The sequence below is a fragment of the Megalobrama amblycephala genome, linkage group LG1 (genome assembly GCF_018812025.1).
Source record: "Megalobrama amblycephala isolate DHTTF-2021 linkage group LG1, ASM1881202v1, whole genome shotgun sequence".
NCBI lineage: Eukaryota > Metazoa > Chordata > Actinopteri > Cypriniformes > Xenocyprididae > Megalobrama > Megalobrama amblycephala.
In genome coordinates, this window is record NC_063044.1 from 24053250 (window position 1) to 24077822 (window position 24573).

The 24573-nt window shown below is 37.5% G+C and overlaps 2 protein-coding genes across 3 annotated transcripts; one reads left to right on the forward strand and one right to left on the reverse strand.

The window, feature by feature from the left end:
* Positions 1-3820: 3820 nt before the first annotated feature.
* Positions 3821-6509, reverse strand: LOC125263172. The gene is made up of 2 exons (XM_048182124.1): positions 4727-6509; positions 3821-4601 (listed from the first exon to the last, which is right to left on the reverse strand). Exons 1-2 carry the CDS (start codon positions 5029-5031, stop codon positions 3821-3823), a joined length of 1086 nt encoding a protein of 361 aa, XP_048038081.1. The 5' UTR covers positions 5032-6509.
* Positions 6510-6682: 173 nt separating this feature from the next.
* LOC125265302 (piggyBac transposable element-derived protein 3-like) lies at positions 6683-24119 on the forward strand. Of its 2 annotated transcripts, XM_048185442.1 has the most exons (7): positions 6683-7103; positions 13932-14027; positions 15426-15484; positions 16925-17218; positions 19142-19387; positions 19504-19554; positions 21878-24119. In XM_048185442.1, the coding sequence occupies exons 2-7, from the start codon at positions 13978-13980 to the stop codon at positions 22021-22023; spliced, it is 846 nt and encodes a 281-aa protein (XP_048041399.1). In that variant the 5' UTR covers positions 6683-7103; positions 13932-13977; the 3' UTR covers positions 22024-24119. The 2 variants fall into 2 exon arrangements, with proteins under 2 accessions (XP_048041399.1, XP_048041390.1); XM_048185433.1 differs by lacking the exons at positions 13932-14027; positions 15426-15484; positions 16925-17218; ... (1 more) ...; positions 19504-19554; positions 21878-24119 and adding an exon at positions 8643-10691.
* Positions 24120-24573: the final 454 nt, after the last annotated feature.

Below are 24573 nucleotides of genomic sequence, written 5' to 3' on the forward strand. Positions count from 1 at the left end.
TTTGAAAAAGGTGAATGAAAAGCTGATCAGATCGCAGCTCTCTCTTGAATGTTCATTCTTTAGATTAAACCAGAACATGGGGTTTCTGGGACAGCTGCCAAACAAAATAAACCACTTTAAACCACTTTAAACTGATTTATTTTTATCTGTTGCTCCATAAATGTTCAATACAAACATATATATTTATATATATTCTGCAATCATACACTATGAGAGTAATGAAAAGCATATTTTTAAGGTGTGCCTTTAGCCCCGTTTGAACCCTACAAGTTATTCCTATTTAATTTATGAAGTGAAAGTGACATATTCTGTATTCTAAAAGATCTGTGGCTTTTGACATACATTAGGCTTAAGCCCCAGTTACTGTATTTGCATTATAGTAAGGGTAGGTTTAGGGTAGGTGTACGTTAATAAAACACTCTCTGGTAAGTAGCAAATTTAATTTATTATTTTATGGCAAGATTTTGCGTAACTTCCTGCCTATCCCTTCCATAGACTTCCAACCTCAACTGAGAACCAAGTAGCACTCACTGCAGAGTCTGTCGGCCAGCTCCACCTCTCTGGATGTCGAACGGGTGGAGAGATAGAGTTGTGCACTTGTGGTTAGCATAGACATCATATAGGTAGATGCCCTATTGGCCACTGGGCGCCGAGATTTGCGGCCGCCATCTTAGACCGGTCGTACTCCTAAGCTGCGTCCCAATTCGCCTACTTATACGACGTCCTAAAAGCATTTACTGTTTTTGTAAAGAAAAAGTACATACTTTTGAGTGTGTAGCAGAAGAGTAGACAAGCTTTGGGACATACTACCGTCATAACTGCGTCTTTAACGGACGTTATGTCGCTTATTTACGCAACCTGTAACTGTTTAAACTACCCTGTCAATCATCTTGTCACAGTTAAAATCCTCCACATTTAATTAAATTTATTTTCCTACCGTTTCGGAGAGATGTAGTCGCACGTTGATCTGCCAGTCATGGGTCTTTCATGCAATAACTCTCCTCATCTTTGCATAATGATGCATTTAAAAGTTAATGACCAAACGCATCGTTATAAATGTTCACAATGCTGTTGCAGATTAAATATAAGGGTCATTCTTCAATTGGGGTGGCAAATGAGAGGCAGAAATTGTAAAAATGCTTTTTTGTTTTCTTTTAATAAAATGTATTGTTATGCATTTAAAATTAGTTTAATATGCTATATCCATTAAAATTGAAGCTTAATAACATTTTTAATTTTAAATAATTTTAATCAAACACTGGTGAAACATCCACTTATGTCTGTGGTGTTACCAATATTTGAAGTCAAATTTTGGTTTGTTCTAAAATGAGCAGGGATATGAAACTTTAGGTAATAATTAATAAATAAATAAATAACTTTAAGGACTCATTTTCATTGATCATTTAAATTTAATTTTTAAAATGAAATGTTAATTTGTTCTTCTCGGCCCCATTTTTGCCAAAGAAGAATTGTTTCTTTTTTTTTTTTATATGGATATACATCAAAAAAGGCAGGAAAAATGGTCTGTGCTACTTTAATAGTCTTTATTCTAAAAGATTAAAACCACTTTACAGTCTAAAAACATTAAATTATAAGATTAAATGGCTCTGAAGGAAGGAAATTTCAGATACATATTGAAGTAACACCACAGACGGAATATAACACCACAGACTTCATGTTGCATAAAAGGTTTAACAATTAAAAGTTTATTGAGCAAAATAGTGAAATTGAGTCATGAGTAGGATTACAAAAAGTATTTACTCTGATATAAGAACAATTAGAGAAAAAAGTAAAATAACCTGCAACCTGTTTCTCACTTAACAAAAAATGGTCTGCACAATGGATTGTGAGGCAATATGTGATCTGTTTTAATCGAGAATAAAAAAAATCAGAAACTCTTCAGTGAATAAATCATGTATCCATAAACTTATTTAACACTAAACATTAAAACATTTCAGAACATCTTCAATTAATAAATCATGTATCCATAAACTTATTTAACACTAAATATTAAAAAAATTCAGAACATCTTCAATTAATAAATCATGTATCCATAAACTTATTTAACACTAAATTTTAAAAAAATTCAGAACATCTTCAATTAATAAATCATGTATCCATAAACTTATTTAACACTAAACATTAAAAAATTTCAGAACATCTTCAATTAATAAATCATGTATCCATAAACTTATTTAACACTAAACATTAAAAAATTTCAGAACATCTTCAAGTTAACAAATCATGTATCCATAAACTTATTTAACACTAAACAGTACAAAAAAAAAAAAAAAAAAAAAAAAAAAAAAAAAACAGAAAATCTTCAGTTAATAAATCATGTACTTATTTAATACAAAACATTCAAAATAGCTTATGGGCTGGGCCTATTTGATGCAGTGTGCCTACAGATGTTTTGGTTGGTATCCCCTTTTTTGTTTTAGATTTCATAGTGTTCTTGAAGGTACTCCCAAATGTCATGGTTGATCTGAACAGACCTTTTGTTGACGGGTAGAGGCACTGGGATGAAACAAATCACCTGATCATCACTGTACCAATGTATGTCATCTCTGGGGCTTGGCCAAAAAAATTTGTTTATGCCATTCCTGTGCATACATTTGATTTTGATGTTGTGGTTCTCCACTTCCTGAATGATACCTGGATATGGCTGTTCATCGTAATTAAGAACACACCACTGTCCACTGTGTTTACTCTCTATGACCTCTGGACGAAGTGAACCATCAAATGACGATTGTTTAGTTGTTGCAGGATTTTCCATTTTTTTCATGCTAAGTGATGCCTCTTGGAGTGCATAACATGGACAATCATACACACCCTGTTCAGCCTGGCAGAAACAACTAATGTCTCTGTATTTTAGAAAGCCGGGTTCAGTGCTCACCACTTGATGAATTTTCATCGTTCCTTTTATGGTGCTCAGTGGTTGCACTTCCATCATTTGTACCCAGACATCAACATCCTCTTCTCCAACATAAAACAGTCGTACAACTGATCCAGAATTTTTCAAATGGTAAAAGAGGGATTCTGCATCGGGCAAATCTTGTCCTTGCCTAACTAAGTTGTCTGCAGTTCTTTTAAGTGTTCCGCCTATCCCATCTGGTGCCCCCTTGCCATGACTGGCTTCGAAGAAGTTCCAGGTGGTTGTGGAAAACCCTTTCTCGAAAGGTACAGTGGACAAAAGGTGGAAATTGGCTTTCTGCTTGTACTGTGAGGCTGGGCCATCACTAAAAAAATGCAGACAGGTCACATCTGGATGGATTCTCTTGGATCATTTTAAGAACAGGATCCAAGTGGGCCCAAATGCTAGGAGGGTCATGTCTTCTGCTTGGTGATATAGTGCAGAAGGGCACTGGTGCTGGCTCAGCCTGGACATACAACACACCCGTATGAAGTGTTGCTTGTTTGTGCGAACCCCCAAAATGAACTGCCTGTATCTCTTTTGCATATTTGCAGGAGTAATTTTCACTGAAATTCTACATGGATGAGGCATTCATTTGGGCCAAGGTTTTCACGCAGTTTCCTGTACATGGAATACTGCCATCTGATGTTGAAGATGTGTCCACGGAAGTTAAACAATCTGTCCTGAAACTGAGTCACAAGTTCATCCTCTGTTATAGCAATTTCCTTTTTGATTGTAACAGTGGAGCTATCACAACCATTCTCATGACTTATCTTTTCAAGGGACCACTGAGTCAGATTTATCTCTTTGTTCTGAGGGGATCTGAAGAGTGAACATGTAGTCATCTTGCATTCCTTGCACTGGCCATATGCACACTCTTTTTTTGTCATATCGCACACAGTGGCATCAGCCATTTCCTCCAGATTTTTGGATAAGGATGCCAAGTGAAAATAGCTTGTCTGCCATATACTGCAAGTTCTCATGGGTTTTGCAGAGGCAAGTATCCCGGTCAGCCTCTTTTGGCTGTGTAACCCAAAATGGTCTCTGGGCACAAAAAAAAGAGTAAGACACATGCTTATGCTCTGCAGTGAACTTCTTGTGGAGATGGACCATTGTGTCACAGAGAATTCTTCTTTGCTTTTTTATTTTTCTCACAGTGACTGTGTTCTTCTTTCCAGTGACAACCCTACTCACATCATCTCTCAAAAAGAATTGTTTGACAGTGCTTCTTAGACCTTGAGAGATTATATTCTTCTGTCTAATGAAATCCAGTTCTCTCCCACATGTTTTCCACCTTTTATATGAAAAGCCAATCTGTTTTTGGCAGAAAGCCTGTAATTTATACTTCTTGATCAATTTTCCACAAATCAGCCGCGCATAAATTTGTTTGACCCTCTCTTTTTTTGATGCAGAATATCTAGACTTTATTTCACTTAAAAGAGAGAAGTGAAACCTAAGGGTTTTTTTGACCAGTGATGAGGCATTGCTTCCCTTAAGAATGTTTATTGTTTTGGTTGTGGGGCTCTGAGGATTCCTTTTCAGCATTTTCTTCTTTAGACGGGCACATTTTGTTTTGTATTTTGCAGCTTTTTTTCCCTCCATTTCAAGTTTATGTTGCAGCTTTTTCAGTTGTCGGTAGCATTGCCTTCTCTCTCTGTGTATTTTATTTTTTCCATGGATTTTTTGCCTGAAATGAGTCAAAATACAATTAAGCCATGTGCCATCACTTACAAATGAGTATATAATTTGAATTATTTACATACAAAATATGATTTACAGTTACAATCCCTTTTATTCATCCTAAAACCTAACCTGGATGTGTTGGGTATCCTCCTTGGACTATCTGAACTTAATGGTGTGTCTGGTGGAGTCAAGGTGCCCTGTTGTGACTCTCTGTGCTTTCTTGCCCTGTAATCTGCCTTATATATTCTCCAGTTCTTCCTTGCTGTTCTCTTTCCCCTCTCTGAGAGATCTCCTATTCTCAGTCTTTTTTTGCACTGAATATTTTTTACATAGGTCTGCTGTTTCTTTTGAAGGTACTCTGCTCTTCGAACTGGGTCTGCATCTCTGCGCTGTCTATAAAGACGCTGCTTTTCAGCAGCAGTTAATCTTGCCATACCTGACAAGAGAGATACAATTAAATGATTATGAATGTCCTATGCGTTTCATTAAAAATACATCATTTCTGATTGTATATTGTCTGTGGAGTTACTATAGAGTCTGTGGTGTTACCAGGAAAGACAGTAACACCACAGACAGTAACACCACAGACAAATTAGCCTAAATCCAGTCTTTTCTAAAATGGAGGCTGTCATCATGATGATTTCAAGACCAGGGGACATTTAGGAAATATTAATTAGTATGTATTTATCAAAATTTGGATTAAAATATGTAAAATCTGCAAGTTATAAACATAACACCACAGACACTAATAAAGTGTGACACATAAAATTGTCCGAAATTTAGCTAATTTTAAGAAAATTAATAAGGAAGAATCCACTCACCATGCACCCCTCAGATCAACCAGCACCTGCAATGACCTTTGCACACAGGAAGTAGTCCAAATAGATTTCCCCCTTTTCTTAAAGGGGCGACGTCCATTGTTGTAACACCACAGACATGAATTTGGGGGACACTAATTTTTTCTTAAATATTACAAAATATATATATTTTAAAACAATTTAATAAAATTGTACATGTTAAATAAAGTCTATATTCACAATAAAACCACTTAATTTGTGTTAAAAATTTTATTTTGTTGCAATTACAATCCATGATACCTCTCTGAGGTATGGTGGGAACATGCATATTTTGTTGCAAATGCAATCTCTCAAACTCAATTAAATATGTATTTTAAAGCAAAAATGTAATTGTTAATAGTGCATGAATTGTTTTTATCCTACAGAATACAAACATGCAAAAATTTTAGAATTTATTGGTATTTAAAGTTTATTTCAACTGTTGTAAAGTAGAGGGACACCACTTGCCACCACAAATAAAGAATGACCCATAATGTGGATAACATTTAATAAATATATTTTCGTAAGGTTATATTGATTATTAATTATTCAAGCCCCTTTATCTTAACCGCTCTGCTTAACCGTCGGACCTCGCAAGTGTTTTCCACATAATTACTATTCAGATCAGAAGGAAGTTCGAAAGCACAAGAATGCGCTCAATGCACGAAACTTACTTTTAGCGTTAGGTAACGTTAAGTGCCTATTATCAACACAATCCAATCTGAATTTAATACATACATTGTTCGACCGGACAAGTTATTTGTGTTTGTGCACGTGATATCAGGAAGCATACACACATGACGGCAAAGCGCAAATCGAGTTACTTCTGCTAGTATTACTAAAATATCGTATTTTACTGCAACTATCTGTTTCTGCTTCTTTATTATATCTATAATGTGTGATTTATAAATTACCTTATATCCTACATCACATATTTTGATTTTGGACGTCTGGTCACTTTATATCTTATTATATCAGAATATTATATAACTGTTAAGTCTACTATGAATATTAAAATACATTCAACAATGTGTCCTGTATCATAGCTACATGAATTACCTTTGCAGCAAAAAAACCCGAGTCAAAATCAGTTAGGTATTCTGTGAGATATGATTAATTAAATGCGCTGACAGCTCATTGCACCTGTCAAACAAGTTACACTGAGTGGAGCTGGCGACCGATCCAAGATGGCGGCTCCACGGCTCGTCCGTGCCAATAGGCAGTAGCATTCGATAGGGCGTCTAGCTATATATGATGTCTATGGTGGTTAGTGTAGGATGGCTCTGGGATCAGGGTGTGGTTGTACATTTCCTCTCTGGATGTCTAAGCGAGGGGAAACCCCGTAGAAGAGCGCAGATCAAAACAACAACAACACAGAACAGGATCAAGTGGGTGGATCGGTAGAGGATTGTTGGGAATTATACAGAGGAAAGAAAGGAGGCGAAAGAAAAAATAGCAATGATCAGAATGAAGGATTTGGTAACATTAAATCCAGAAATATATAACAGATCGATTTTGACGCAGTATCTAAAAAGTACTCGGATATATGGGGGTATGAATATAAAATGTATTTGCAGCAAAGGTGAAGTAAATATTGGGAAGAGTATAAACTGGATTGTGGGGCTTCGCTGAAAGCTATAGAGGAGAACTGCAGAATGGCGACAGAAATGGTAAGTAATGCACGAGCCTAAACTACACATCCTGTGCTGCACTAGAAAAAGATTGGACAAGAAGACCGTATACATTTCAGAAATATGAGTAGGACATTAAGAAAATTCAAAATCCAAGGACAAAAATAAATGATAAGTGATAAGGAGGGAAAGAGTAGACGATTTTGTTGTGGTAACAAAAGGGAAGATCCGGTTATTTCTCGTCACCATAGAATTTACTACAAAAGTTACATGTTTCCAAGGTTTTATTAGTCTTTTTGAGCCAACAAATCTAATTAGAAGAATTTTAGTTACATTTTCCGCCCTTTTGTTATTTAATGTAATTCCGGTAGGTGGTGGCCGCGGAATTGCAGAATGGCTGATGGTACAGTGACGTAACGTTAGGTGGGTTGGGTTATAAGCAGATCCATAGAAAACAGCAAGTGTGTGACAGACGCGGCGTGCATCGGTGAGGAGCGTCGCTCTTAATTTTCTGCAGAAATAGTTTGTGGTTTTCGCCATATTAGACGCATCGACATCTCTTTCCGCCTAGTATTAATCTTTTGTCAAATTTCAACCTTCTCTCTCATCCTGATTTTTCTACGAGGCTCAGTACTAGGGTGAGTAAATGTATGGACTTTTTCAGATCTTTCGATAATGGATAAAATAAGCTCACAAAAGCATACAGAGATGAGCATCTTTTGTTTTATGTGCGACCAGCCGAACGCTGTGAGTGTGTTAGAAACTGGTCAGAAATCAGGAGTTAGTTAGGGGCGGAACAAGTGTTGGGCTGGAGCCCCGAATGTTTTTCCAAAAGCTCCGAATCTTTCAGCTTTGAGGTTTCTTAACAGTGCTGTCAAAATATAATTGTTCTAATCTCTCTATTAACCTACTGAGACCCTGCGACCTCATATGAGGACATTACATTTTTGCCTCTTGACACAATGATAGTCAATTTTGTAAATCTTAGACCTGTTGGCCACATTTAGGGACACTGCCCACACCACCTTGTGGTGATATCACAACATTACACCACTGTCAGTGAGAACACAATGGCTGGAATATCAGCAAAAAACTTCTACTCCAGTTCCCGAAAGAAAAATGACCCAGGTAAAAAATCTATTCAAATTATATGAATGAAACAAATGTATTTATGTACAATACTGTCTCTATCATCATATGGGGATTAAAATTTGACATATTTTAGTAATAGTAGCACTCTAGGACATCAGTAAATGTGAAGCACTCGTTTGAGGACATTGGGACTATATAACGTTATTTTTTCTACCATGTGGTTAGCTAAACATGGGAATATTTAGATGGATTTAGACGCATTAGCATTGAAAAAACAACAACATTTGTCTGTGTGTGTGTGTGTGTGTGTGTGTGTGTGTGTGTGACCAGAGTAAATCATGGTAAATCATAAATAATACTACAATATGGTTTATCAAGGTGAATCATGCTAGAATCCTGGCAAATCATTCTAGTAAATATCAGATATCGGCAGATAGGCCTACTCAAACCCCAGCTGGATCTCTAATTTTTTTTACGTTATTACAGCTAAACTTTCATTGTCAAGAGCAGAACAATTGCTCATGGCAATTGCAAACAACTCTGAGGTGGAGGACCTCTCAGATGGGGAAGATAATGATCCTGCTGTGGACGAAGTCATTTTACAAGATGTTGACCTCATGGATGAGCATCCTGATTTTTCGCCACCTGATTCATCAGGAGATGATTCCGGTGAAGAGTACACACCACCTGATGCAGCTGAAGATACTGACTCTGAGAATGAAAGTCAGCCAAATCATCCACAAGTGCACAGACGTGGACGTAAACAACAGCATATTGAGAATGATGAGCTGGATGAGGAAGATCAGAGACATGGAGAGCTCAGACCAGAACCAAGGAATGCTGGACGTGGAGAACGCTGGAGGTCTGCTCCATTTAGACCAAATTTGGTCCAGTTTCAGGATGGAGATGATGGACTGAAAGATGAGCGAACAGGTTGGCAGCCACTGGATTATGTGGAGCAGTACATTGACTCAGACCTGATGAAACTCATTGCTGACTGCACAAATGCCATGTCACTGGGTAACACTGGGAGATCTCTCTCAACTTCGGTAGATGAGATTTATCACTTTTTTGGAGCAGCAATCTTGATGTCTTGTGTGCCTTATCCACAGATAAGGATGTTTTGGTCCAATGCCCTACAAATCCCCGCCATTAGTAACACAATGTCACGTGATCGCTTCTTCAAACTTAGGAGCCATCTGAAAGTAGTTATTGACTATGATGTATCAGAAGACAAGAGGGAAACCGACAAATTCTGGAAGGTGAGGCCTTTTATGGACCGTATACTTACCGGCTGCCGCCTTCAGGTTCGTCCAGAATGCGTCTCAATAGACGAGCAGATGATCCCGTTTACAGGGGCCTGTCCATTCCGACAATACGTGCCACTAAAGCCAAATCCAGTGGGAATGAAGAACTTTGTGCTGGCATCTGTGGATGGACTCGTGCTAGACTTTGAAGTCTATCAAGGTTCAAAAACCCTGGCTTCGAAGGTTCAGGACTCAGATGGATTGGGTCTAGGAACACTAGTCATCAAACGTCTTTCCGAAACCCTCACTGCTGGCACACAAGTGTATTGTGATCGCTTCTTTACCACCATACAAGCAGTTGACCACATGCTGAAGGATGATATTTATCTTACTGGTACAGTGATGAAGGGCCGAGTCAAACAAGCAATGAACAAGTTACCCGATGACAAAACCCTGAAACACCAAGGGAGAGGTGCCGTCGCCACAGTAACCAGGGCAGATGGGAAACTATGCGTGGTCAAGTGGTACGACAACAAGCCAGTTGTGATGCTCTCCACTGTTCACTCAGAGCAGCCAGAAGATACTTGCCAGCGGTGGTCCAAGAAGGGAAAAAAGTATGTGACCGTGACAAGACCAAGCATCGTGCGTGAGTACAACTCAAAGATGGGAGGTGTAGACATGTCAGATAGAATGATGAGCTACTACCGAATGTCTGTGCGGACGAAGAAGTGGACAATTCGCATGCTGATGCATTTCATGGATCTTGCCCTTGCCAACAGCTGGCTGCTGTATCGCAGAGATAACCAGGAAAATGGCACCCCAAGGAAATCTATCATGAAGTTTCTTGAGTTTCGCATGGTAGTGGCTCAGGTATTCCTCAGCAAGTGTGATGTTCTTCATGAAGGTGCTCATGTCAGAGAAGAAGAGAATGAGAACGGACACCTTCCACCACCAGGCAAAAAATCTCGGGTCGCTCCAATCCCCCATATCTCAGTCCGTTCCAGTGCTGCTCATCTCCCGGAGATGGTGGCCTTGAAAAACCCCATGCGTTGCAGAGCACAAGGCTGCACTGGGAAATCCCGTGTGCGATGCATGACATGCAATGTGCATCTGTGCTTGCAAAGTGAACGAAACTGCTTTGCAGCATTTCACACCGGCCAATAGGGGCTATTCCAGACAGGCTGGAAAGATAGAGGCAGCTAGTTAGAAAAAAAGCCACAGTTCAAAGACTGAATTCAACTGTTTGGTACTGTTACAGTTTGCACTTTAGCTGTTTTATTAGCCATGTTTCAGGCTGTTTACATTTTAGCCATGATTTCAGGCTGTTTACATTTTAGCCATGATTCAGGCTGTTTACATTTTAGCCATGTTTCAGGCTGTTTACATTTTAGCCATGATTCAGGCTGTTTACATTTTAGCCATGATTCAGGCTGTTTACATTTTAGCCATGTTTCAGGCTGTTTACATTTTAGCCATGATTCAGGCTGTTTACATTTTAGCCATGATTCAGGCTGTTTACATTTTAGCCATGTTTCAGGTTGTTTACATTTTAGCCATGTTTCAGGCTGTTTACATTTTATGTAGGCTTTACACTCTGATGTTTACATTTTCAAATAAACTGTGAAAATGTGTCAAATTAACTTTTTGTACCAATGGAGTCTATGTGTGTCATACAGTAAGATAGACCCACTGTACTCATATGAGGACATTCAATTTTTGAGAGAACTACTTATTGTATTAAGCTGAAATTTTGAATTTTGAATAATTAGGACCCTCTGGCCCCAACAGCAAATAATATTTCAAAAAGTTATGACAGACCCACTGTCCTCACATGAGGACATCTTTTTCTGCAAAAACTACTTCCTGTACAAAAACAAATTTTAGGTATTATACTTATTAGGTCCTACATGTCCCAAATAGCAAGAACAATTATAAAATGCACACCAGGCAAACTCTCGGGTCTCAGGAGGTTAAAATATGTTAGTTCAATATCGCTTTTCTGCAGTATAATACACCGTTACCGGTCCGGCAGCGCTTTCTCTGTCAGCGAGTTCACGCGCACCGCAGTCAGGGGCGTAGCACCAAATTTTGGGCCCTGGGTACAAACCATCTTGCTGGGCCCCCGTACCAAATACCATAGTGATACCAATGGGTGGGGTATTGCATTTTTATCATAATAACACTTAAAGGTGCCCAAGAATGCTTTTTTACAAGATGTAATATAAGTCTAAGGTGTCTCCTGAATGTGTCTGTTAAGTTTCAGCTCAAAATACCCCATAGATTTTTTTAAATTAATTTTTTTAACTGCCTATTTTGGGGCATCATTAACTATACACTGATTTTTTCAGCGCGCCGCCCCTTTAAATCGCGTGCTCCCTGCCACACGAGCTCTCGACTATATTACAGCACATTTACAAAGTTCACACAGCTAATATAACCCTCAAATGGATCTTTACAAGATGTTCATCATGCATGCTGTGTGCATACATCGAATCATGTGAGTAAAGTATTTATTTTGATGTTTACATTTGATTCTCTGAGTTTGAGGCTATGCTTTGTGGCTAACGGCTAATGCTACACTGTTGGAGAGATTTATAAAGAATGAAGTTGTGTTTATGCATTATACAGACTGCAAGTGTTTAATAATGAAAATAGCGACGGCTCTTGTCTCCGTGAATTCAGTAAGAAACGATGGTAACTTTAACCACATTTAACAGTACATTAGCAACATGCTAACGAAACATTTAGAAAGACAATTTACAAATATCACTAAAAATATCATCCTATCATGGATCATGTCAGTTATTATTGCTCTATCTGCCATTTTTCGCTGTTGTTCTTGCTTGCTTACCTTGTCTGTGCACAGATCCAGACGTCAATACTGCCTTTCCTTGTCTAACGCTCGAACATGGGCTGGCATATATGGAAATATTGGGGGCGTACATATTAATGACGTACATATTAGTTACGTAACAGTCGGTGTTATGTTGAGATCCGTGTGTTTTCCGGAAGTCTTTTAAACAAATGAGATTTACATAAGAAAGAGGAAGCAATGGGGTTTGAAACTCAATGTATGTCTTTTCCATGTAGGCTACTGAACTCTTGTTATTCAACTATGCCAAGGTAAATTCAATTTTTGATTCTAGGGCACCTTTAAAATGTAAACAAAATAAGCCACACTCTGATTAATATATTTTTTGTCTGAAACTGAAATATATGGCTTTAAATGGTTGCTAAAATATCCTTTATTGTCACAATACCTTTTTTAAAGTGTAGGCTAAGTACAAGTTAATTGCTGATTATTTGTCTGTTTAAAATAAATGCAGACTATAGAATCACAGGGTACACTAACCGCCAAACTAAACATTCAGTCTTTGAATTACGTTTTAAAATAAGTCATTTTCAATCATTAAGATGTGCATTAAACTGAGAACAATCCTGTACTTAATGTAAGAGCGTGCGCGAGCTAATTTGCATAACAATGCAGTAAAATAGGCGCTAACGATCTGTGTTTTCGCGGGTGTTAGATTTTGACAATGGAGGGAAATATGCAGTGTTTTCATGTAAACTTCTGACTCTGGGGAGAACTGCAGCAGAAGAGGAGACAAGCTGCTCAGCTGCCTGGAGTGGCAGTGTGTTGAGCTCCCAGCTCCGCCTCCGTCTGCTTCTCACTCCGTTATTTACTCAGAAATATTGTTTGCTCGCCATGTAGGGTGTGATACTATAAAGTATTGGTATATTATTCAAATAGAGTACGAACATAAATGTATGCTATTCTACCTGGAGTAGAATTTATGTTAAAACAATGTCAATGCTCGATGATGCATTTGGAGCTCACCTTTCTTTTCAAAAAACTGAGTGAGCAACTGCTTGCCCTCATTTGCCTTTCTCTCTTTAATCTTCTTTTCTTTTCGTTTTTGAGCCCCTGATTTTCCTTTCTTAAGGAAAGACATGACTCTTCCCCTGTCTTCCTAGTTCATATCAAGGCTAACTCCAGCTCCTGTCTCATTAACCGATTCACCGCAGGTCCGCAGCAGAAGCACCTGACCTGCGGGTCGTACCATTTACATTGATTCGAGAGGGGTGGTGGGGCCCTGCACAGCATGAAAATGACTTTTGTTATACCAAACCAGTGCCTAACTACAAGTTTAGTTTTGCACAAGAACTTTTTTATTTGTACATAAATGCTATACAAATGTTAGTGTATGTAAATTCATGTATAGAAAACTGACTTCTAAGGGGCCCCCCCCCTGCCTCGGGCCCTGGGTACTCGGTACCCTTTACCCCCCCAGTCCGACGCCCCTGGTTGAGGGTAACACATTACAAGTAACTCGGGTAACAAAATCAGATTAATTTTGTCAGGTAACTACAGTAACACATTACTTTTAAATTTACAACAGAATATCTGTTACTTCTTCAAATAAGTAATGCAGGTTACATGTTCTAATGCTTATATGATGATACGTGAGTGTGTGTTTTTGATGTTTGTTTACTTCATATTGTTGTATGTTTGTGATTGTATTCACAGGCTGGAGGTCCCACAGCAAGGACCCTCAGAAGGAAAGTCCCTCAGCATGGACAAATCCAAGGGAAGAGGAAGGACGCTCCTGACATATATCCTCTGGTGGGTACCTTTCAACTCTCTGTGATCATATTCTGTGTGTAAATGATCAATAACTGTACACTAGTGAAAAATAAAGTTGTTAAATAGCGTTCAAGTGATTTTGGTGACAGTAATTGTGTAGTTGAAGAGTCAGGAGATTTTGCTTCAATCCTGATCAGGCTAGAAATCACATCTTTATGATTTTTGCCCTTCAAGAGAGAAACACGACAGATCTGTAGCTGAGCTCTATGAAATATGAATTATGAATTATGTGACTGTTGGACACAGTTGGAGTGACTATAATAATCGGTTTTAATTAAAAAAATCAAGGAGCACATGACAATACAAGCTCCTCCTTTCATATTTATCTGTGTAACTTCTAAAAGTACTTTTATGTACAAGTACAAAGATGATGTTCAGTCAGACTTACTGTCATTACACTGAATGTTTGGTGTGAATAACTTTAAAATATGACATCATGACTCATAGTGCTGGTTTGTTTTTGCTCACCCTCCGGAAATACTGAAAGACACTAATGTTAAAGTCCTCCTGAAATCAAACTATACGTTTTTTAATCTTTTAGTATGAAAGACTTATGCTTTGAAAGAATTATCAGTGGAGGAAAATATCCAAATGTTCCATATTTTTTGCAAGCTCGAGGTCACCTTTGGGATACTTTTAGTTCAGTTTTAACTCGTAAGGTATGGAGGACCAGGAGTGACACTTAAAAATAAAACGAAGAATCAATGAATTAAATTAATAATTCAAACATAAAAATGTATATAAATGAATCACTTTTTATATGGGCAAATTAATAGACATATTTAAAGTTGTTTATTTAATTCCTGTTTTTAAATCTAGTTTAATAAAACAATAAAACAATAAATTAAAAAAAAATTTTTTTGAATGTGTAAATAAATAAACCAATTTGAAACCGGTTATTTAATTTATTTTTTAAAACGTAGATCAATAAAACAAAAAGTTCATTAGTAAATCATTTTAAATGCGCATTTAAATCACTTTTTTAAAAATAATTTGGCAAATTATTTTTTTCTCTCTATTTACCAAATGCTTTTCTTTATCCATTTGTCAGTCAAGTGGTAAAATGCCATTGGACAGTACACACGTGGGAGCAACCAATCAACTTTCGCCTCAATTTGAAGAGCCAATCCTCTCTCACTTGTAACACTCACTGTCATTGGACAGTTAGTACGGTGACCGGGAGGGGACATGTTTGGTTCATTTAGTTTTGTCGTGGCCACAATATATGAACTTGTGGGAATGTGATATGTCGTGGCCATGAAATATTAATTATTAAGAGATGTTAATATTGATTAAAGTGTTTTATCTCTGTATAAATGTGTTTGTGATTATTATCCTGAATCTGTGACATAATCCAGCTCTTCTGTTTCTCATCAGGCCCAGATGCTTCAATGTTCTGCTGCTGCTGCTGCTGTTTTGCTTCATCAACTCTATCGGTCAGTGTCATTTTCTGTTGATAAATTGTAACAATCTTTGACTTTCCTTTTCATGTTGATCTAGTCGATTGTTTATATTTTGCACTAAGTGACTTTGCTTGACATTTGTGGCTTAAAGGTGCTAAAGAGGATGTTTTGTTTTATACATTTTTGCAATATTACTTGAAACTGTCTTTACTAACTGATAAAAGACTATTTATTAGGTGCACTGAAAGTAATAATATTAATATACATCATCTGTGCACGAGGTAGGGCCTTAAAAACATCAGCCAATCAAAACACTACATCTAGCAGTATTTTAGCTTCTAACTTTCTTTGGAAACTGAAAATCTAATAAGACACAAAACTGTCCTAAAAGCTGATCAGATCTTAACTTTGAAGAAAGTGAGAATAATCAGCTGTGATTCAGATTCGCTCTGTGTTTGTGATCTGTTGGGCAGCAGATAAACTTTATCACATATTTACAAGTTTGGACTTTTAGTTTCCTGCTTTAGTCTTGTATCTGTTTGTAGTTTTATTAGTTCATGTATTGATTTTTCTTGTTACGCTCTTAAAAATACAAGTTTCAAAAGTAGGTTTTTCACAGCAACAGAAGAACCAATCAGTGATCAGTTCTATTAGGAGCCATTATTTCTTAGCGTGAAAAACATTTTAATAATCTAAAGATCCTTTTGACGAATGGAAAAGAGGATGTTAAAGTTTCTTAATGGATCCATCAATATGATGCCAATAATGAATCTGTATTTTGAAGAGTTTCTCTGTTTAAAGCTCTTGTATTTTATGTTCTTTTTCTAGTCTTTTTCTTTCATATATGTAGTGTCAACAATTTACTAGATTGGTTTATCTTGTTGTTGTTGTTATTATTATTAAAATATTAAGCAGCATTTGGATCCTGCTCTCTCATGTCTCACGTTACAGATTCAAATGAATCAAATCAAATCTACAGACAGAGATAAAGTCAGATTTTCAGGTCAAGTCTGAGTCAGAAAGATCTGATTGAAGCGGATCATTGGGTTCTCTCTGATTGGTTGATTTGTGAGCGGTTCTTTGGTTCAGGAACCCGTCTGGAGATGCTCATTGGCTCATTCAGTGTCAGGAGTGTGTGTGGAGACTGAGAAACATCTGAAGCAAAATCAAATCCAGTCAAATAACTCTGTTTTAGAGTTTGATTAAATGTAAATAGTTTGAATTGATTTCTTTTGTTTTGCAATTTGACAAAAGTAAAACATTTACAGTTTTGATATGCAGTATTGAACTGAATTTTTTTAATAAAAATTGTACAAAGTAACAGGTATCCCAAACACTCTCAAAACTGTTGAGGATAAAACACATTAAAGCCTTTGGCTGATTTCCATTGGTCCTCTGTGTTAATATAAAGAGTAGAGGCTGTAAACAGAAGAGACAGAGCGACAGTATGAATGTTTTTCTGTCTGTTTGCAGGAAGTGCCACTGCAGGAAACTCTCCTCGACGTGTGACGGGGGAAAAAGGAGGCAGCGTCACCCTGCCATGTGAATTTCAGCCCAGAGACGATTCTCATATTGTTGTATTCAGACAGTCAAAAAAAATCCTTGATTGTCAGAATGAAGAATGTAGTGAAAGATTTGTCAAAAAAGGATCATGTGACGTCATCATCAAGGATCTGATCTTCAGTGATGCTGGGAAATACTTTCTGAGAGTCTTTAACACTGATGGTCAGAAAGAAGTGGAGAGGGACTACCATCTTCATATTCAGGGTAAAGACAAAACTCAAAAAATCCATGACAATCCTATTGGCCGGCAACAGCGTATGACGTCATACTAGTGCGACCAGGAAGTATATAAGGCGCCTAGAGAACATCCTCTTCTTCATCTTCAGGGACTGCTCTATGTGAAGCACACTGTTCAAATCTGTAAAATGATCAAATCTGTAAAATGATTCAAGCTGTGTGCACGTATGATGAGTTGTTGGGTGTTATGGAGCACGTGTCACACAGCCGTCAGCTGACATGAGTAGATCCGCTCATGTAAGATCGGAAGCACAAACGCTTTCTTTCTGGCCATAATCACCCCAGCTTCACTGAGCTCTTGAGACAGTTGTGAACTATCTTGTGGTTGGAAAATAAATCATTGACTTTGAAAGCTCCAGCCCTGCTCTCATATGGCAGGACACACACGGCAGCAGGTCATGCTGTGCTGCACACTATAGCAGTGATCTAAAGGATTAGTCCACTTTTCATTAAATTTTCCTGATAATTTACTCTCCTCCATGTCATCCAAGATGTTCATGTCTTTCTTTCTTCAGTCAAAAAGAAATGAAGGTTTTTGATGAAAACATTCCAGGATTTTTCTCCATATAGTGGACTTCAATGGAGCCCAAACGGCTGAAACGGAACGAACGCAGCGGCAGTTTCATTTTTTTCCATAAGCAGAATAGGGAAGCAGAAGTTCGTTCAAGGTGATATTTTGTGTTTATAAAGAATATACAGTTGTATGTTTTTAGAAAATGGCCGATGGTTTCTCTAGATAGACAACTGTATATGCTTTATGGTCAACTGAAGAAAGAAAGACATGACCGTCTTGGATGACATGGGGGTTAGTAAATTATCAGGAAAAGTTTATTTGAAAGTGAACTAATCCTTTAAGAGCAGCAGGCGACCTGCTGAAAGGAACGCTCCGGGTCTGCATCCCCAATCCTTTGATATTTGAAGTGTTGATAATCATTCTGTACTGAGTGAGTCGGCTTCCTCTCATTTAGAGGGTTTTTCTAAGAAGCTGAAGCCACCGCTCTACTGAGCTCCAGATAAGATCACAATTTCAAGTCTATGGCCCTCTGTAGGCCTGCTTGATAAATCACCCTAGGCTGAGTGGAGCGGTTTCCTCTCACTGGAAAGTCCTGCTCTCTAGGATGACCGTCTCTGTGTCCGGCGTGAGCTGCTTACTGCCTCTTCTGCAGTTCCTCTCATGAGGCGTGTGTCGTAAGAGGCTCTGTTTAGGACACAGACCGGATGTTAGCTAGACTCGGTCACAATTCAGACTGGGTTAGTGTGGGTTAGCTCTGGTCGCTCTTCCTAAAAGGTGCTGCTTTTGGTCCCTGGCCATATTTCCTTAAAGGAACCCCTTCCCAGTGAAGACGCTGGTTTCAAGCCCTTGAGCGGCCTTTGACAAGTCCTCCCGGCGAAGGCACTTTTTCGTGTATCTCGGGCAGTGGCTGTTGGGAATACTGTCACTAACAGACTAACGTGTGACCAGGAGGGGGAGTGGTTCTGCCATTATTGTACACTGTGTCTTGTAGTCATGCCTCCGGGTTGCTTGTTCAGTCCTTCAGATGAAGAAGAGGAAGACATGTTCTCTAGGCAACTCTTATATTCTTCCTGGTCGCACTAGTATGATGGGATTGCTGTGATTTTACAGTTTCTTCAGATACAGTCACATGGAGGTGTTCTCCATCAGCGTCTCAGGACACAGAGTCTCGTTCCCTGTTCTCAGGGGTTACAGTCGTAATGTTTTCTGGGTTTCCTTTAGTAATAGTGTTGATCTGCATGAGGAACTGTGACCAGCAGACACTGAATGAGACTCATCCTGCCTGATATATAAGATTAGTCGCCTCCAACATGTGCTTATGATCTTGATTGATTGACATTATTATAATAATGACAAATGTGTTTGTTTCTCCTCAGGCAAGATTTTTGGAAAAACGGGAGAGGAGCTGAAGATGAATATTCTGTTAGCCAATGCGGATAAAGTGAAGACGAACTCCAGTGGAGAGTGGACAGAGGTGTGGACGAGAGGTCACGGGGTCAGCAGTGATCGACTGACCGACAGAGATGGAAATCTGACCATTAGTAATTTTACAGTCTCTGACACTGGAACATACAGAGTTCTGGACTCTGAAGAAGAAATCTTGATCACAGTCACAGTCACAGGTGAGAGAAGATCAGATGATGTGTGGAAATATAATCTTTTAAAACATTTGGACAGATTATTGATCATGTTTTGAACAGCAAATGCTGTGTGACGGACCTTTCAATCTCCTCTACAGAATCTAGTCCAGGATCAAATGGAAAACTGGACATGGATGAAGAACAACATAGTAAGTAAAACAGGAGACACTGAGAGCCCTTACGAAAAACTAGTATACTTCAAGTTCATTTGATCAAGTATACTAAAGTAATGTTCAAGTATACTTTATGTAGTAAGTATAATATCAATGTACTAGTAGTAAACTTGTAAGTGTACTATTTTAATACCGCTTGGGACTAAATTGGCCCAATTGAAGTATACGTTTAAGTGTACTATAAGTGTAACAGTAGTAAACTTTAACTAGTTCACATTTGTACTGCATCTGTACTAAAAGTGAACTTATACTAGTATACTAGTAGTTTACTATTTTAATACTAGTAGTAGCTACATTTTTAGTATCCGAAAGTACACTTTGAAATATACTCTCAGTAAACTGCTAGTTTAGTGCAAGTATACTTTTAAGTTTTCTGTAAGTGAACATGACATCACACTTATAGTTTACTTTTTATATATTATTTTTGCACTTTAAGCATACTTCTATGTTCCTACACAGCAAAAACTGCAGTGTTAAATTAACTCTCCAGGGAGTACAGGTGAGACCATACTCAAGAGTGTTAAAGTTAATGAGATAATTAAGTGATTAATTGAGTGATGATTGAGCATTATTGAAGACACCTGATGATAACAAGCAGAATCACCAAAGGAGAAAATCACAATTTTTAAGACACCATCGTGGAGATGAGGGTTTGCTTTAGTTGGGCTCTTGACCCTTGACTTTTTAAAATAAAACTTTGTTTGGGCTGTTTTAACTGAGTTATTACATCCAGACAAACAAGTGGAAAAAATGATTAGGCGATGTTGGTTATGTTTTCACATAATCATTATTTGTTCTGAATCACTGAACTCATTTAGAGCCCAATCTCTGAGTTAGATTTACATTATTGATTACAGCAGCACTGTGATTCTACAGCACAAGATCAGCTTTATCAATATAACCTGAAGGATTTCACAAACAGTTGTTCTGAGCAAAAAAAAGAAAAATCTTTCTCTTAGGCACACACAGACATCAAGAATCAGCCTGTGAATCTCAACAGTGGTGAGAATAATAAAGCATGTTGCAGTGCATTCTGGGAGCCACCAATCAAAATTCATCCATGGCTCCCATCATGCATTGCTGCATGAATAAATTATGAGATGAATTGTCTTAGTAATTTTCTTTATTCTCATATTTTATTTTGTTCCATTTATGTGACTTTTTAGTAGCTTGTTTTCTAATGTTCAGAGTTGATCTGTTGATCAGAATATGTTGCTTGTCACCGTCATTGAGATTCACAGGCTGATTCTTGATGTCTGTGTGTGCCTAATAGAAATAAATATATATATATATTTTTTGCTCAGAACAACTGTTTGTGAAATCCTTCAGATTATGTTGATAAAGCAGATCTTGTGCTGCTGTAATCAATAATGTGAATCTAACTCAGAGATTGGGCTCTAAATGAGTTCAGATATTCAGATCAAATAATGATTATGTAAAAACATAACCAACATCACCTGACCATTTTTTCCACTTGTTTGTCTGGATGTTATAACTCAGTTAAAACAGCCCAAACAAAGTTTTATTTTAAAAAGTCAAGGGTCAAGAGCCCAACTAAAGCAAACCCTCATCTCCACGATGGTGGCTTAAAAATTGTGATTTTCTCCTTTGGTGATTCTGCTTGTTATCATCAGGTGTCTTCAATAATGCTCAATCATCACTCAATTAATCACTTAATTAACTCATTAACTTTAACACTCTTGAGTATGGTCTCACCTGTACTCCCTGGAGAGTTAATTTAACACTGCAGTTTTTGCTGTGTAGGAACATAGAAGTATGCTTAAAGTGCAAAAATAATATATAAAAAGTAAACTATAAGTGTGATGTCATGTTCACTTACAGAAAACTTAAAAGTATACTTGCACTAAACTAGCAGTTTACTGAGAGTATATTTCAAAGTGTACTTTCGTATACTAAAAATGTAGCTACTAATAGTATTAAAATAGTAAACTACTAGTATACTAGTATAAGTTCACTTTTAGTACAGATGCAGTACAAATGAGAAACGTAGCCGTGAACTAGTTAAAGTTTACTACTGTTACACTTATAGTACACTTAAACATATACTTCAATTGGGCCAATTTAGTCCCAAGCGGTATTAAAATAGTACACTTACAAGTTTACTACTAGTACATTGATATTATACTTGAACATTACTTTAGTATACTTGATCAAATGAACTTGATGTATACTAGTTTTTCGTAAGGGAGATTTACAAAATCTTTAAGCAGTGAGTTAAAAACAGAAAACAAAAACATAATAAAACAATTGTGTTCTCTTCCCATCTTCCTCCTTCCAGCTGCAGGGTTTTGGATTTTGTCTGTTGGACTGCCTGTGCTTGTGATTCTGGTTCTGGTGGGTGTGACTGTTGTCATCAAGAAACAGTATCTGGATGAACGTTACTCACAGGGCCATCGAAGTCCAGAGGAATCAGATCAATATTAATCTCTCCTGAGGGCACCTGCGGAAAATGATTATTCTGTAAACATACCCAGAACATCTAGTGACGACACGGGTTACTGTAATTCACCTTCAGAGCAAACAGATCTGCAGAGGATTCTGACAACACACTGAATGTCTGCAGCTGGAGGTGTGCAGAATTTATCGTCTGTAATAATATCATAATTGCTGTTTTAATGATGTGGAAGCTGACATTATTGAGTCACTCATGTTGCAAAAACAAGCCTTAATAGTGCACACTTTCACTGTGTGATGTAGACCAGTGGTCCATGATGCCACCCCCCCCCCCCCCCATACATATAAGAAACCCTGAGGTTCTAGGTGAAACCCTTGCATTTAATTATCAAAAAAAATCTTAAATCAAGATGCTTTTACTAGAGAAGTAAAATGACATAAGATATTTCTTGTTTTCTGGGAAAATAAAATCAAAATGAAGTGAGTTTTTGCTTAAAACAAGCGAAATTATGTGGGAAAGAATGGGGAAAGAAAATAATCTTGTTTCTGTTTGGGACGGTAACAAGAGACAAGATTTCAAACAGGAACAAGATTATTTTTCTTACCCCATTGGGACATAATTTCACTTGTTTTAAGCAAAAACTCACTTCATTTTGATTTTATTTTCCAGAAAACAAGAAAAAATTATGTCATTATACTTATCTAGTTGATTTAGGAATTCTTAGATATTTAGACTAAACAAGACAAAATACTAAATAAGAAAAGCATTTTTCCAAAGGTTTCCTTGGTTTCCTCTGTAAACAAAGCAGCACCAGCACTGCATTAATAGCCATCAAACGGAGGCAAGATTAAGAGGCCGTTCACATATTGCGTCTAAAAACGCGTAGAAAGCGCGGCCGCACCGCTTTATTCTTCTTTCCAAAGCACTTGCGCTCCCGTGGCGTCTGTCGTAGCTATGTATCCATGAACTGTGCTCTCCACGAGGAGTAGGAAGTTTCTGGGAAGTAGGAGTTTTCTCACATATGAGTGAATTTTTTAAATTTATTTATTTATTTATTTTTGTTGCTGAGCCCTAGCAGTGAGGCCACATAATTAAAATGGGTTACCCTCATTGGTGTGACATCATTTAGGTGGGCGGGGCAGGAATCACACAGGAAGTTGACCATGAAATGCATGAACTGAGGAAAATGACAAAAGCTTTTGCCAGTTTTCATAATAAGGTTTGTATTGCACAGAAGCACTCTTTCATGTGAACATGCATTTTATTTGGCATTGGTAGCAGTTTATCTTCCCAAATTCTAGTTCCACTTCACTGGATCAATAACTATGTAGTGTACTGGACATTCATGAGAATGTCAATTAATTTTATTTTATTTTATTTATTTATTTTTTATTTTTTGCTGTCATCAGCTTGGAGCTTTGGAGAAAAAAGTTTAATACATTGTGTTACAGTCATGGTTCAGTGTGAATATGAGCCTTTTTAAATGCTAAAATCAGTACAGACAGAGGAATCTGACAACATATTTCTGCAATATATTATTAATATTCAGTATGAACATCTGGACTGTATCTCAGGAATCAGTTTGTTACTGAATCTGCTCCTCATGAAGAGATCTGTTCATTCAGTCCCTCCATCTACATTCACTGCTGGTGCTGAGACTCGAACCCGCGACCTTCAGGTTACAAGTCTGACTGTCTAACCATTAGGTCACAACTGCCCCTTAAACTAGGAATTATTGTTTTTATTTTATGTGCAAAAAAGGGAAAGTGTTCATAGTGTGAAGAGTGAGAATGAATAACTGTGTCAAACTGTTTCTATTTATATGTTGCTTTTGTCTGTTTAATAGATCATCTGTTCAATAGTATCTATTCTGAAAAACTAAAGCACTTTTGTAAGAAATCTTGTTGGTTTGTATTTTTGAAGGAATGAAATATTTTTACTATGTTCAGAAAATGTGTTTTTAATAATATATATAGTGAAATATGAAGAGGAAGTTCAGATAGTTGAGCTCTTGCTGCATCACAGATTCAGACACATTCAGGACTGAAATCAGACTGAAATGATCAGAGATCTTGTTCAAATAAACTTCATCATATTCAGCCGTATGTGGAGCTGAACAGAAGAAGCTCAGTGTTTGATGGACTTTCTTGTCTTATTATTAGTGCTCATTAATGGACTGAACTGGACTCAGAAATCTCCACACTGTTCTGTTAGTCACGTGTCTGATCAAACATCTTCAACAGCTCAATCTGCACTCAAACAATCACCAGTAGAGGGCGACAAACACAGAGTCACTTTACTGTGCTCAGATCTGTGCTGTTTATCTATGCAGTTCATTTCAGTTCATTTATTAATAAATATTGTTTGGTCCGATATTTTCAGTAATTCACTAATGCACAGCTACTTAGCAGCTCAAACTGTTTAGATCAGACTGAAATTATCATTGATCAGAAATATTAGTCCTCATTATCTCACTGTGAATGTGAGGTTTCTGATTATTAAATGTATGCAAATCATATGATTATATAATCCTGGTTTATGAGGTCAGTGATTGTTTCTGCAGTGGATTTTCAGAAAAT